Source organism: Anolis sagrei, chromosome 12 (assembly GCF_037176765.1).
Source record: "Anolis sagrei isolate rAnoSag1 chromosome 12, rAnoSag1.mat, whole genome shotgun sequence".
In the NCBI taxonomy this organism is placed as follows: Eukaryota; Metazoa; Chordata; class Lepidosauria; order Squamata; family Dactyloidae; genus Anolis; species Anolis sagrei.
The window spans coordinates 3,151,428-3,164,088 of NC_090032.1; the positions used below are offsets into that span (position 1 = coordinate 3,151,428).

At 41.4% G+C, this 12,661-nt stretch overlaps 1 protein-coding gene across 1 annotated transcript; it reads right to left on the bottom strand.

The window, feature by feature from the left end:
• Positions 1-284: 284 nt before the first annotated feature.
• LOC132764585 (shematrin-like protein 2) lies at positions 285-6,060 on the bottom strand. The gene is made up of 6 exons (XM_067472661.1): positions 6,026-6,060; positions 3,978-4,163; positions 3,062-3,232; positions 2,134-2,319; positions 1,250-1,435; positions 285-577 (listed from the first exon to the last, which is right to left on the bottom strand). The coding sequence occupies exons 2-6, from the start codon at positions 4,141-4,143 to the stop codon at positions 285-287; spliced, it is 1,002 nt and encodes a 333-aa protein (XP_067328762.1). The 5' UTR covers positions 4,144-4,163; positions 6,026-6,060.
• Positions 6,061-12,661: the final 6,601 nt, after the last annotated feature.

Below are 12,661 nucleotides of genomic sequence, written 5' to 3' on the forward strand. Positions count from 1 at the left end.
TGTATTCTTTCCTTCTGCTTTCTGGCAATTCTTTAAGTAGATTTTGTGTCTTTCACCTTAAAGATGGTCATTGTGCTGAAAAGACCAGGAATACATGGAGATTATGAAAACAGTGCTTCAAAGATCAACTATGTACACTGTCTTTGTGATCCCTTTGTCCTGAGGACAACAGAGAAGGATCCAGTGTAGGTTCTGAGATCTGGATCCCATCTCACATCTCAAATAACAACTGTTCATACATTTGTTTTAGAACTATGGAAGATACGAAGGAAAGAAGAATCCTTCTAAGTTGGAACAAAGCTCCATCTAGTCTCCTTGATCACAAATTCAGAGGGAGGAAGCTGGTTGATAGGTTTCAGGATGACCCCAGACAGGGTGCCCAGATCTGCGGAAGATGTGACATTACCAGATCCATTTCCATATCCACCATAGCCGAAACCGCCATAGCCAAGACTTCCATTGCCGAGACCGTTGACTCTGCAACCAGAGGACCCAAACCCAACCACAGGAGTAGAGTCGTAAGAGGGGGCAACGCAAGATGGTTGACAGGAAGACATCTTTGAAGGGTGATGAGACTCTGGAAAAGAATATTGGAGAAACAGGAAGTAATGAGAAGATGGAAACACATTTCATGCCACTTGCCTACTCTTTCCTAAACAAGTCGTTTATTTTTCATTGACTTAACATTACTACTATCACTTAACGTTAGTCTTCTAGGTGTCTTTGATCTTCCAGATGTCTGGGACTTCAAATCCCAGAAGCCCCAGTCAGGAATTCTAGGAGCTGAAGTCCCAGAAACCTGGAGGACCAAAAGTTGAGAACCTCAATGTATTCAGAATGTATTCTTTCCTTCTGCTTTCTGGTGATTCTTTAAGTAGATTTTGTGTCTTTCACCTTAAAGATGGTCATTGTGCTGAAAAGACCAGGAATACATGGAGGTTATGTAATCAGTGCTTCAAAGATCAACTACGTACACTGTCTTTGTGATCCCTTTTCCCTTTGTCCTGAGTACAACAGAGAAGGATCCTGTCTAGGTTCTGAGATCTGGAAGCCCAACTCACATCTCAAATTACAACTGTTCATACATTTGTTTTAGAACTATGGATACGAAGGAAGGAAGAATCCTTCTAAATTGGAACAAAGTTCCATCTAGTCTCCTTGATCACAAATTCAGAGGGAGGAAGCTGGTTGATAGGTTTCAGGATGACCCCAGACAGAATGCCCAGATCTGTGGAAGGTGTGACATTACCAGATCCATTGCCGTATCCACCATAGCCGAGACCACCATAGCCGAAACCGCAATAGCCAAGACTTCCATTGCCGAGACCGTTGACTCTGTGACCAGGGGACCCAAATCCAACCACAGGAGTAGAGTCGTAGGAGGGGACAATGCAAGATGGTTGACAGGAAGACATCTTTGAAGGGTGATGAGTCTCTGGAAAAGAATATTGGAGAAACAGGAACTAATGAGAAGATGGAAACACATTTCATGCCACTTGCCTACTCTTTCCTAAACAAGTTGTTTATTTTTCATCGACTTAGCATTAGTACTATCACTTAATGTTAGTCTTCTAGGATCTTCCAGATATCTGGGACTTCAACTCCCAGAAGCCCGAGTCAGTTTGGACAACAGTCAGGAATTCTAAGAGATGAAGTCCCAAAAATCTGAACGACCAAAAGTTGAGAAACCCAACGTATTCAGAATGTGGAGGATATTCCTAGACATTTTCAGACATTTTCAAATATCCTTAGACTCATGTTTCATTATATTCTTTCCTTCTACTTTCTGGCGATTCTTTAAGTAGATTTTGTGTCTTTCACTTTAAAGATGGTTATTCTGCTGAAAAGACCAGGAATACACGGAGATTACCAAAACAATGCTTCAAAGATCAGCAACGTACACTGTCTTTGTGATCCCTTCTTCCCTTTGTCCTGAGGACAACAGAGAAGGATCCAGTCTAGGTTCTGAGATCTGGAAGCCCATCTCACATCTCAAATTACAACTGTTCATACTTTTGTTTTAGAACTATGGAAGATACAAAGGAAGGAAGAATCCTTCTAAGTTGGAACAAAGCTCCATCTAGTCTCCTTGATCACAAATTCAGAGGAAGGGAGCGGACGATGTGACATTACCAGATCCATAGCCGTATCCACCATAGCCAAGACCACCAGAGCCAAAACTGCCATAACCAAGACTTCCATTGCCGAGACCGTTGACTCTGCGACCAGAGGACCCAAACCCAACCACAGGAGAAGAGTTGTAGGAGGGGGCAACGCAAGATGGTTGGCAGTAAGACATCTTTGAAGGGTGATGAGACTCTGGAAAAGAATATTGGAGAAACAGGAAGTAATGAGAAGATGGAAACACATTTCATGCCTCTTGCCTACTCTTTCCTGAACAAGTCATTTATTTTTCATTGACTTAACGTTCCTACTATCACTTAACGTTAGTCTTCTAGGCATCTTTGATCTTCCAGATGTCTGGGACTTCAAATCCCAGAAGCCCCAGTTAGGAATTCTGGGAGCTGAAGTCCCAAAAACCTGGAGGACCAAAAGTTGAGAACCTCAATGTATTCAGAATGTGGAGGATATTCCTAGATATTTCAGACATTTTCAAATATCCTTAGACTCATGTTTCATTGTATTCTTTCCTTCTGCTTTCTGGTTATCCTTTAAGTAGATTTTGTGTCTTTCACCTTAAAGATGGTCATTGTGCTGAAAAGACCAGGAATACACGGAGATTACGAAAACAGTGCTTCAAAGTTCAACTACGTACACTGTCTTTGTGATCCCCTTTTCCCTTTGTCCTGAGGACAACAGAGAAGGATCAGTCTAGGTTCTGAGATCTGGAAGCCCATCTCACATCTCAAATTACAACTGTTCAATGTTCATACATTTATTTTAGAACTATGGAAGATACAAAGGAAAGAAGAATCCTTCTAAATTGGAACAAAGCTCCATCTAGTCTCCTTGATCATAAATTCAGAGGGAGGAAGCTGGTTGATAGGCTTCAGGATGACCCCAGACAGGGTGCCCAGATCTGTGGAAGGTGTGACATTACCAGATCCATTGCCGTATACACCATAGCCGAGACCACCATAGCCAAGACTTCCATTGCTGAGACCGTTGACTCTGTGACCAGAGGACCCAAACCCAACCACAGGAGTAGAGTTGTAGGAGGGGACAATGCAAGATGGTTGACAGGAAGACATCTTTGAAGGGTGATGAGTCTCTGGAAAAGAATATTGGAGAAACAGGAACTAATGAGAATATGGAAACACATTTCATGCCACTTGCCTACTATTTCCTAAACAAGTTGTTTATTTTTCATCGACTTAACATTAGTACTATCACTTAATGTTAGTCTTCTAGGATCTTCCAGATATCTGGGACTTCAACTCCCAGAAGCCCGAGTCAGTTTGGACAACAGTCAGGAATTCTAAGAGATGAAGTCCCAAAACTCTGAACGACCAAAAGTTGAGAACCCCAACGTAATCAGAATGTGGAGGATATTCCTAGACATTTTCAGACATTTTCAAATATCCTTAGACTCATGTTTCATTATATTCTTTCCTTCTACTTTCTGGCGATTCTTTAAGTAGATTTTGTGTCTTTCACCTTAAAGATGGTCATTCTGCTAAAAAGACCAGGAATACACGGAGATTACGAAAACAGTGCTTCAAATATCAGCTACGTACACTGTCTTTGTGATCCCTTCTTCCCTTTGTCCTGAGGACAACAGAGATGGATCCAGTCTAGGTTCTGAGACCTGGAAGCCCATCCCACATCTCAAATTACAACTGTTCATACATTTGTTTTAGAACTATGGAAGATACGAAGGAAAGAAGAATCCTTCTAAGTTGGAACAAAGCTCCATCTAGTCTCCTTGATCACAAATTCAGAGGGAGGAAGCTGGTTAATAGGTTTCAGGGTGACCCCAGACAGGGTGCCCAGATCTGTGGAAGGTGTTACATTACCAGATCCATTGCCGTATCCACCATAGCTGAAACCACCACAGCCTAAACCGCCATAGCCAAGACTTCCATTGCCGAGACCGTTGACTCTGCGACCAGAGGACCCAAACCCAACCACAGGAGTAGAGTCGTAGGAGGGGGCAATGCAAGATGGTTGACAGTAAGACATCTTTGAAGGGTGATGAGACTCTGGAAAAGAATATTGGAGAAACAGGAAGTAATGAGAAGATGGAAACACATTTCATGCCACTTGCCTACTCTTTCCTAAACAAGTCATTTATTTTTCATTGACTTAACGTTACTACTAGCACTTAACGTTAGTCTTCTAGGCATCTTTGATCTTCCAGATGTCTGGGACTTCAAATCCCAGAAGCCCCAGTCAGGAATTCTAGGAGCTGAAGTCCCAAAAATTGGGAACCTCAATGTATTCAGAATGTGGAGGATATTCCTAGATATTTCAAACATTTTCAAATATCCTTAGACTCATGTTTCATTATATTCTTTCCTCCTGCTTTCTGGCGATTCTTTAAGTAGATTTTGTGTCTTTCATCTCAAAGATGGTCATTCTACTGAAAAGACCAGGAATACATGGAGATTATGAAAACAGTGCTTCAAAGATCAACTATGTACACTGTCTTTGTGATCCCTTCTTCCCTTTGTCCTGAGGACAACAGAGAAGGATCCAGTCTAGGTTTTGAGATCTGGAAGCCCATCTCACATCTCAAATTACAACTGTCCATACGTTTGTTTTAGAACTATGGAAGATATGAAGGAAGGAAGAATCCTTCTAAGTTGGAACAAAGTTCCATCTTGTCTCCTTTTTGGAGAACATCTTTCCAAAAGGTATTATAATATTATGGTACAGAAAATTTTGCATTTTCATCCTATTGTGTAAACATTTTCAGAATGACATAAGTACTCTCAGTCTGATCTTCTATTCTGTTTCTTCCTTCTAATTTAACAGTGGTTCTCAACCTGGGGTCCCCAGATGTTTTTAGCCTTCAACTCCTAAAATTCCTAACAGCTGGAAAACTGGCTGGGATTTCTGGGAGTTGTAGGCCATAAACATATGGGGAACCCAGGTTGACAACCACTGTTCTAATATCTGCAGAAGAAAATTCAGATCTTTTTCCAATCCCCACACTCAAACCAGTTGAAGATCTTTCCATATCTCTTTCCTATGTAAACCTACAGATGTTTGCTGGACAACTGATAGACCTATGAAGATCAGAAGAGTCCTGGAAGCTCAAAGCAAAGTTCCACCTAAGTTGGTGTCCCATATTTGACATTATCCTGCTCAATGTATTTGAGAAACCAGAACTAAAGCATGAATGCTTCTAATATCTGCAGAAGAAAATATAGATCTTTCTCCAATCCCCACACTCAAACCAGTTGAAGATCTTTCCATATCTCTTTGCTATGTAGACCTACAGACGTTTGCTGGACAACTGATAGACCTATGAAGATCAGAAGAGCCCTGGAAGCTCAAAGCAAAGTTCCACCTAAGTTGGTGGCCCATACTTGACATTATCCTGCTCAACGTATCTGAACGAAAGCATGAATGCTTCTAATATCTGCAGAAGAAAATATAGATCTTTCTCCAATCCGTACACTCAAACCAGTTGAAGATCTTTCCACATCTCTTTGCTATGTAGACCTACAGAGGTTTCTTGGACAACTGATAAACTTATGAAGATCAGAAGAGCCCTGGAAGCTCAAAGCAAAGTTCCACCTAAGTTGGTGTCCCATATTTGACATTATCCTGCTCAACGTATCTGAGAAACCAGAACGAAAGCATGAATGCTTCTAATATCTGCAGAAGAAAATATAGATTTTTCTCCAAACCTCACACTCAAACCAGTTGAAGATCTTTCCACATCTCTTTGCTATGTAGACCTACAGAGGTTTCTTGGACAACTGATAGACCTGTGAAGATCAGAAGAGTCCTGGAAGCTCAAAGCAAAGTTCCACCTAAGTTGGTATCCCATATTTGACATTATCCTGCCCAACATATCAGAATGAAAGCATGAATGCAATGGAAATAGATTTACCTGCTTCTCCAAAGAGATGTTCCAAAGACAGGAGAGTGAAGTGAAGCTGTTGAATTCGAAGAGAGAACATTGAGCTTTTATACAGTCTGTACACCGTCACGTGAGTCAGGCTTAGCTGTTCTTCACCCCTTCCAAGTGAACAGTTTTCTTTTCATCTTCAAACTTGTATTCTACTAAACAGAAAGCATTTAAGAATTACGATCTTCTCGACTCCTCTTTAATTGACCTCAACGAATTTTGCAGTGTGGAGGAGCAAGGGAATTAGTAAAATAATTAGAAGGGTGGGATCAAAACGCTCTCTCATTGTCAGCTTTGCTGTATTTTTAATATGCTTTGAGAGGGATTTTAATTGATTTTAAAAAAAAGGAATCCGTGCCAAATGTCATAGCTGAAGTTGAAAGTTCAAAGTAATGCAGAGGGCACAATAACCTGTAGAGTGTAATTCTAAAATTGCTTTGTGATGATAGTTGTGTACGTGTTTTGTGTCCTACATTTCCAAAGTCAATGACCTTCTGCAATTCAAGTTATGACTGAGCTAATATCTCTTATAGTCTGAACACCTCCCTTTTGCTTGGAAAAGAAAACTCAGATATGGAGGACCACCAAGAGAATGATCTTTGTTGACAATCCAGATTGACATCCTTCCCATAGCACAGGACACTTATTTACTTAATTAGGCAATCCCTCATAGCTTGAGCATGATGGTCCTCCAAGTGTAGTGTCTTGTAGGCTTGGGCGGTTTCGTTCGTTAATTTTGTAAATCGCTATTAATTCGTATTTAAATTAGCTTACGATCCAATATTGAGCCATGCTGGAATTGTGTGAGGAGTAATTAAGATTCGAAACAATTTTTTCAATTTATTTCGTAATTATTTCGAAATTATTTCGTAATTAATTCGTAATTATTTCGTAATTATTTCGTAATTATTTTCGCATGTCTGGTGCAAGTTTTATAGTTGTTAAACAGTCAACAACAGAGGGAGAGGGAAGCTTCAGAAGTTTCTCCTGTCCCATTTAGAGGTTTTTTTAGCATATTGCGCAATCTCGTCCGCCATTAACGAATTGATTCATAATTTTACAAAATTTCGTAAATTTAGAAATTTTTTAAAGGAAAATTTCGGAATTATTTAAAAAAAACGAAATACAAGGGCCCCCTAAAAACAAAACGAGTTTAGAACCAAATTTTTCCGTGGTTACCCAAGCCTAGTGTCTTGGTGGTGGGTCCGTAGGTGGCTGAGGAGCCCTATTCATTCCTTTGGGGTGAGAAGGGCAGAATATAAATACTGTAAATAAATAAATAAATAAATCTGAGATTTCCAGTTTCAAGAGAAATGTGTAGACTTCTCAAGCTGAACTGTGAAGGAAGGAAGATAACACTCAACTAATTTGAAATATGATAATGGGGGAAACATTGACCAGTGGGCCGCAAGGATGAAAATCTGGTCCACAAGTCTCCTTCCCCTTTATTTATTTATTTTATTTCCATTCCTTTCGCGCTGCCTGCCACTCCTTCCCTGTCGTTGACCATGGCATATGTTCTGTATCAGAAATTAGAGTTGATGTGGTCTATCCAATGCAATTTCCTGAATCAGCACCCCAAACTGAATCTAAAGTTGACCAAAAACTGATTTGTAAGCCTTTTGGTACTGATTGTTGTGGTTCAGCATGATTCTGCGCCTGAGATGTTCTCTGATGATGAGAATGATGGGATTCAGATTCCTGGCTCTTTTTCTGTGCCACAGATTCCTGAGCCTGTTCCTATGCCTTTTTCTGAGGCTCCAACAGACAATGCAGATAGTGCAGCTGGAGAGTCAACAAAGCGGTCCTCAGAAGAAAGGAATGCCAATGAACTAGATAACAGACAGGTGGAGAGGCCTTTGCCTTCCCACGGTGATAGTGATAGTGCAGAAAGCCTTAATAGTGGCCTGACCTGACAAGCACGCCTTGATTTGCGGGTCAGGAGGAGTTCACACCTAGCCAGCAGAAGAGAAGACAGCTCGGGGAAAGGCCATCGCAATGCTATCATGTTGGTGAGACCATAATGTTTTCATGTTAGCAAAAGGTATTTAGGCTTCTAGTTAACGAAGGGAAAATGTCAGTTCAATGTGGCTTGTTAGCCTGAAAGCTTCATGGAATAACCTTGGATTTAAAGCAGCACGCTTTGGGCTTCCTGCATCGTGATTCTTGGGGCTTGTGTTTCACTGTTTTTACCATGGGCTCTGTTTTGACCTTTGCTTAAAGGAATAAGTCAAGTGGTTCCTTGTCAAAGTGGTCCCTGGTCAAGTAATCCTTGATCAAAATGGTCCATGATCAAGTGTTACCTGGTCAAGTGGTCCCTTGTCAAAGTGGTCCATGGTCAAGTGGTACTTGGGGCCTGGTGAAAGTGGTCCCTGGTGAAAGTGGTCTTTGGTCAAGTGGTCCCTGGTCAAGTGGTCCCTGGTGAAAGTGGTCTTTGGTCAAGTGGTCCCTGGTCAAGTGGTCCCTGGTCAAAGTTGTCCTTGGTCATGTGGTCCCTGGTCAAAAAAAGGTTGGAAACCATTGCTCTAAGAATTATGCCAGCATCTACACTGTGATATCAATGCAATATCCCCCAAATTTAACTCCCACAATGTCATGTGATGGGAGTTGTAGTTTGGTGAGGTGTTGGCCCTCTTTGGCAGAGAAGGCTAAAAATCCATCAAATAACTACTTCCTGGTTTCCACAGCATTGAGCCATGATGGTTCAAGTGGTATTAAATTGTGTTTATTCTGCAGTGTAGATGTGCGACTAGAGTGTCATATTGTTACTTCATCGCTTCTGAACTTTTTGAAGTACATTTTGAAGCACTTGTATATTGTGAACAGTTGTGCTTTAACGATAATTTGGGAATATTAGCTGGACTCATTTTGATTTTTTTATTGTTGCAAGGAGTCCCAGTATTGAGGATATAGAGAAATGAAGATTACGATGCTGGGTGACAAAAGACATTATGGCTCGGAGAAGGTCTAATGGTGGTCTTGCTCTCTTTCTTTCTCTCGTCTGGAGTGTACTTATTTTTCATCCTTCTGAATATTTTGCTTTTCAGTGAGCAAGTCCAGGCAAAAGAGTCTAGTCAGAAAAAGACAATGAAGTCATAAAGGAAGAAATTGCGTTCCTTCATCTCACCAAAGCCTTTCAAAGCCTTATTCATGTTCATCATGTCAAAGAGATTTGGGGAGATGTCATCTCAAAGGATGAAGTGATCTTTGAAACAGGGACGTCAACAAGGCATCTTGATGATCGGAGGAAAATGACACCAGAATTTGATTTTACTCACTATATTTTGCACAGTAAGATCCTCAAGAAAAGCTGTTTCATTCTGTAAGATTAGAACAATATTGGATCTTTGTAAAACCCTCTTTGAGTAAACTAAAAATTCAGGAAACACTTCTGGAGAACGAACAAAACAAACATCTCACCAATCGGAAGCCAAAAGTGAGTAGGTTGAACTATTTTTGTTCACTATGGATGACTAGAATCATAGAGTTGGAAGAGACCTGGTGGGCCATCCAGTCCAACCCCATTCTGCGAAGAATCAGGAGAATCGCCTTCAAATCACCCCCAACAGATGGCCATCCGGCTTCTGTTTCAAAGTCTCCAAAGAAGGAGCCTCCACCACACTCCAGGGCAGAGAGAGTGTTCCACTGCTGAGCAGCTCTCCCAGTTATGAAGTTCTTCCTAATGTTCAGGTGGGATCTCCTTTCTTTCCTGTAGTTTGAAGCCATTGTTCCATGTCCTAGTCTCCAGTGTAGAGAGAGAGCTCATCTGCCGAGCAGCTCTGAGGTTCTTCCTGAGGAAGTTCTTCCTCATCTTCAGGTGGAATCACCTTTCCTGTAGTTTGAAGCCATTGTTCCATGTCCTAGTCTCCAGTGTAGAGAGAGAGCTCATCTGCTGAACAGCTCTGAGGAAGTTCTTCCTGAGGAAGTTCTTCCTCATCTTCAGGTGGAATCACCTTTCCTGTAGTTTGAAGCCATTGTTCCATGTCCTAGTCTCCAGGGCAGCAGAAAGCAAGCTTGCTCCTTCCTTCCAATGACTTCCCTTCACCTCTTGATCCGGGAGCCTCCAGTGGCGCAGTGGGTTAAAGCCCTGTGCTGGCATGACTGAAGACCAACACGTCACAGGCTCAAATCCGGGGAGAGGCGGTTGAGCTCCCTCTATCAGCTCCAGCTCCTCATGTGAGGACATGAGGGAAGCCTCCCACAAGGATGATAAAACATCAAAAATCATCCGGGCATCCCCTGGGCAGACGGCTAATTCTCTCACAACAGGATGCTCCTGACACAAACAAACAAAAAAAAAAACCTCTTGATCCATGGCACTCATCATGTCTCCTCTCAGCCTTCTCTTCTGCAGTCTAAACATGCCCAGCTTTTGAAACCACTTCTCATGGGGCTTGTTCTCCAGACCCTTGATCCTTTGAGTTACCCTCTTCCTCTGGACGCATTCCAGCTTAGAGTCAAAATCTCCCTTAAATTGCGGAGCCCAGAATTGGACACAATGTGATTCCAGGTGTAGTCTGATCAAGGCAGAATAGAGGGGTAGTATGACTTCCCTGGATCTAGGCACTAGACTCCTATTGATGCAGGCCAAAATCCCATTGGCTTTTTAAATCACTGCATCACATTGTTGGCTCATGTTCTTGAAAATGAAACAATATACTGTAGTTCAGTTTTTCTCAACCTGGGGATCAGGACCCCTGGAGGAGTCACAAAGGGAGTTTCAGAGGGATCACCAAAGACCATCAGAAAACACATATTTCTGTTGGTCTTAGGGACCTTTCCGGTAGAGAAGGCTGAAGATTTATCTGCCTATCCTTCTCTTCCTTTTTGGTGTTGGTGAACTACAACTCCCAGAATTCTAAAACAGGCTCCCCCCAACCACACCAGTATTCAACGTTGGCCATGTAGGAAGTGTACCAAGTTTGGTGCAGATCCATTGCAGGCTGGGTTCAGAAAGCTCTTTGATTGTAGGTTCAGTATAAATCCCAGCAACGACAACTCCCAAATGTCAAGGCCTATTTTCCTCAAATTCCACCAGTATTCACATTTGAACATATTGAGTAATTTGCTCATGGTCCAGATCCATCATTGTTTGAGTTCACAGTGCTCTCTGGAAGTAGGTGAACTACAACTCCAAAACTCAAGGTCAATGCCCACCAAACCCTTTCAGCATTTTCTGTTGGTCATGGGAGTTCTGTGTCCCAAATTTGGCTCAATTCCATCGTTGATGGAGTTCAGAATGCTCTTTGATTGCAGGTGAACTTTAAATCCCAGCAACTACAAGTCTCAAATGACAAAATCAATACCCCACCAGTATCGGGTATTGTACCAATTTTACTCCAGCGAATGAAAATACATCCTGTATATCAGATTTTTTCATTATGATTCATAACATTAGCAAACTTACAGTTATGAAGTATCAATGAAAATAATGTTATGGTTGGGGGTCACCACAACATAAGGGGTCGCAGCATTAGGAAGGTTGAGAACCACTGCTGTAGTTGGTTCTCTGTATCCATGGATTCCATATCCAAAGATTCAACCATCCCTGTCTTGAAAATATTCCCCCCAAAATACAAAAAGGTAAACCTTGATTTTGCCATTGGATATAAGGGACACTACATATTATGCCATTGTGTATTATCGGATTAGAGGATTCATGAATTTTGGTATCCATGAGAGGTTCAAGGACCAAACCCACTGTATTTTTGTGATGAGAATGCCATTGCACATGTGCAATTCTAATTCCTAAAACCTACTCTTACCCTAAGCTACATCCTTTGAAGCATGTTGACCTCAGATCAATCAAAGAGAGACCGAAAGAACTCTTAAGCCCCAAGCTTATTCTGCTGATTTCAGAGATTTTGCACAAGACAAGAATGAAGAAAATTACAAGCCAAAAAGGGTGGTTCTTTCACCTTCAGGTATGGTGACAAAACTGTATAAAAGCTCAACCTTCCCTCTTCACCTCCAGTAGCTTCACTTAGTTCTCCTGTCTTCAAAACATCTCCTCGGAGAAGCAGGTAAGTCCATTTTCATTGTCTTCACACAATGTTCTGATTCTCACAAAGATATTGAGTAGGATGCAATCAAAATTGTATACTAGCCTACCAGAACACTTCTAACCTTCATAGATCTATCAGTCATCCAACAAACCTATCTGCTCTTGTTCTTAAATGCAATGAAAGATGGAAGTATCTTCATCTGGTTTTAGTCTGAGTATTAGAGGAAGGTCCATAGACTTTTTTTCAGAAAAGATGGTCATGGAGGAACAGAGGGTTTGGTGGAAGGTTGATCAGAACCTACCAGAACTCTTCTGACCTTCATAGATCTATCAGTCATCCAACAGACATCTCTACTCTAGTTCTTCATTGCAATAAAAGATGGAAGTATCTTCAACTGGTTTGAGTCTGAGTATTAGAGGAAGGTCCATAGTCTTTTATTTTCAGAAAAGATGGTCATGGAGGAACAGGGGGTTTGATGGAGCGTTGATTTGACCTACCAGAACTCTTCTGACATTCATAGAGCTATCAGACATCCAACAAACATCTCTACTCTATTTCTTCATTGCAATGAAAAATTGAAGTTCTTCAACTGGTTTGAGTCTGAGTATTAGAG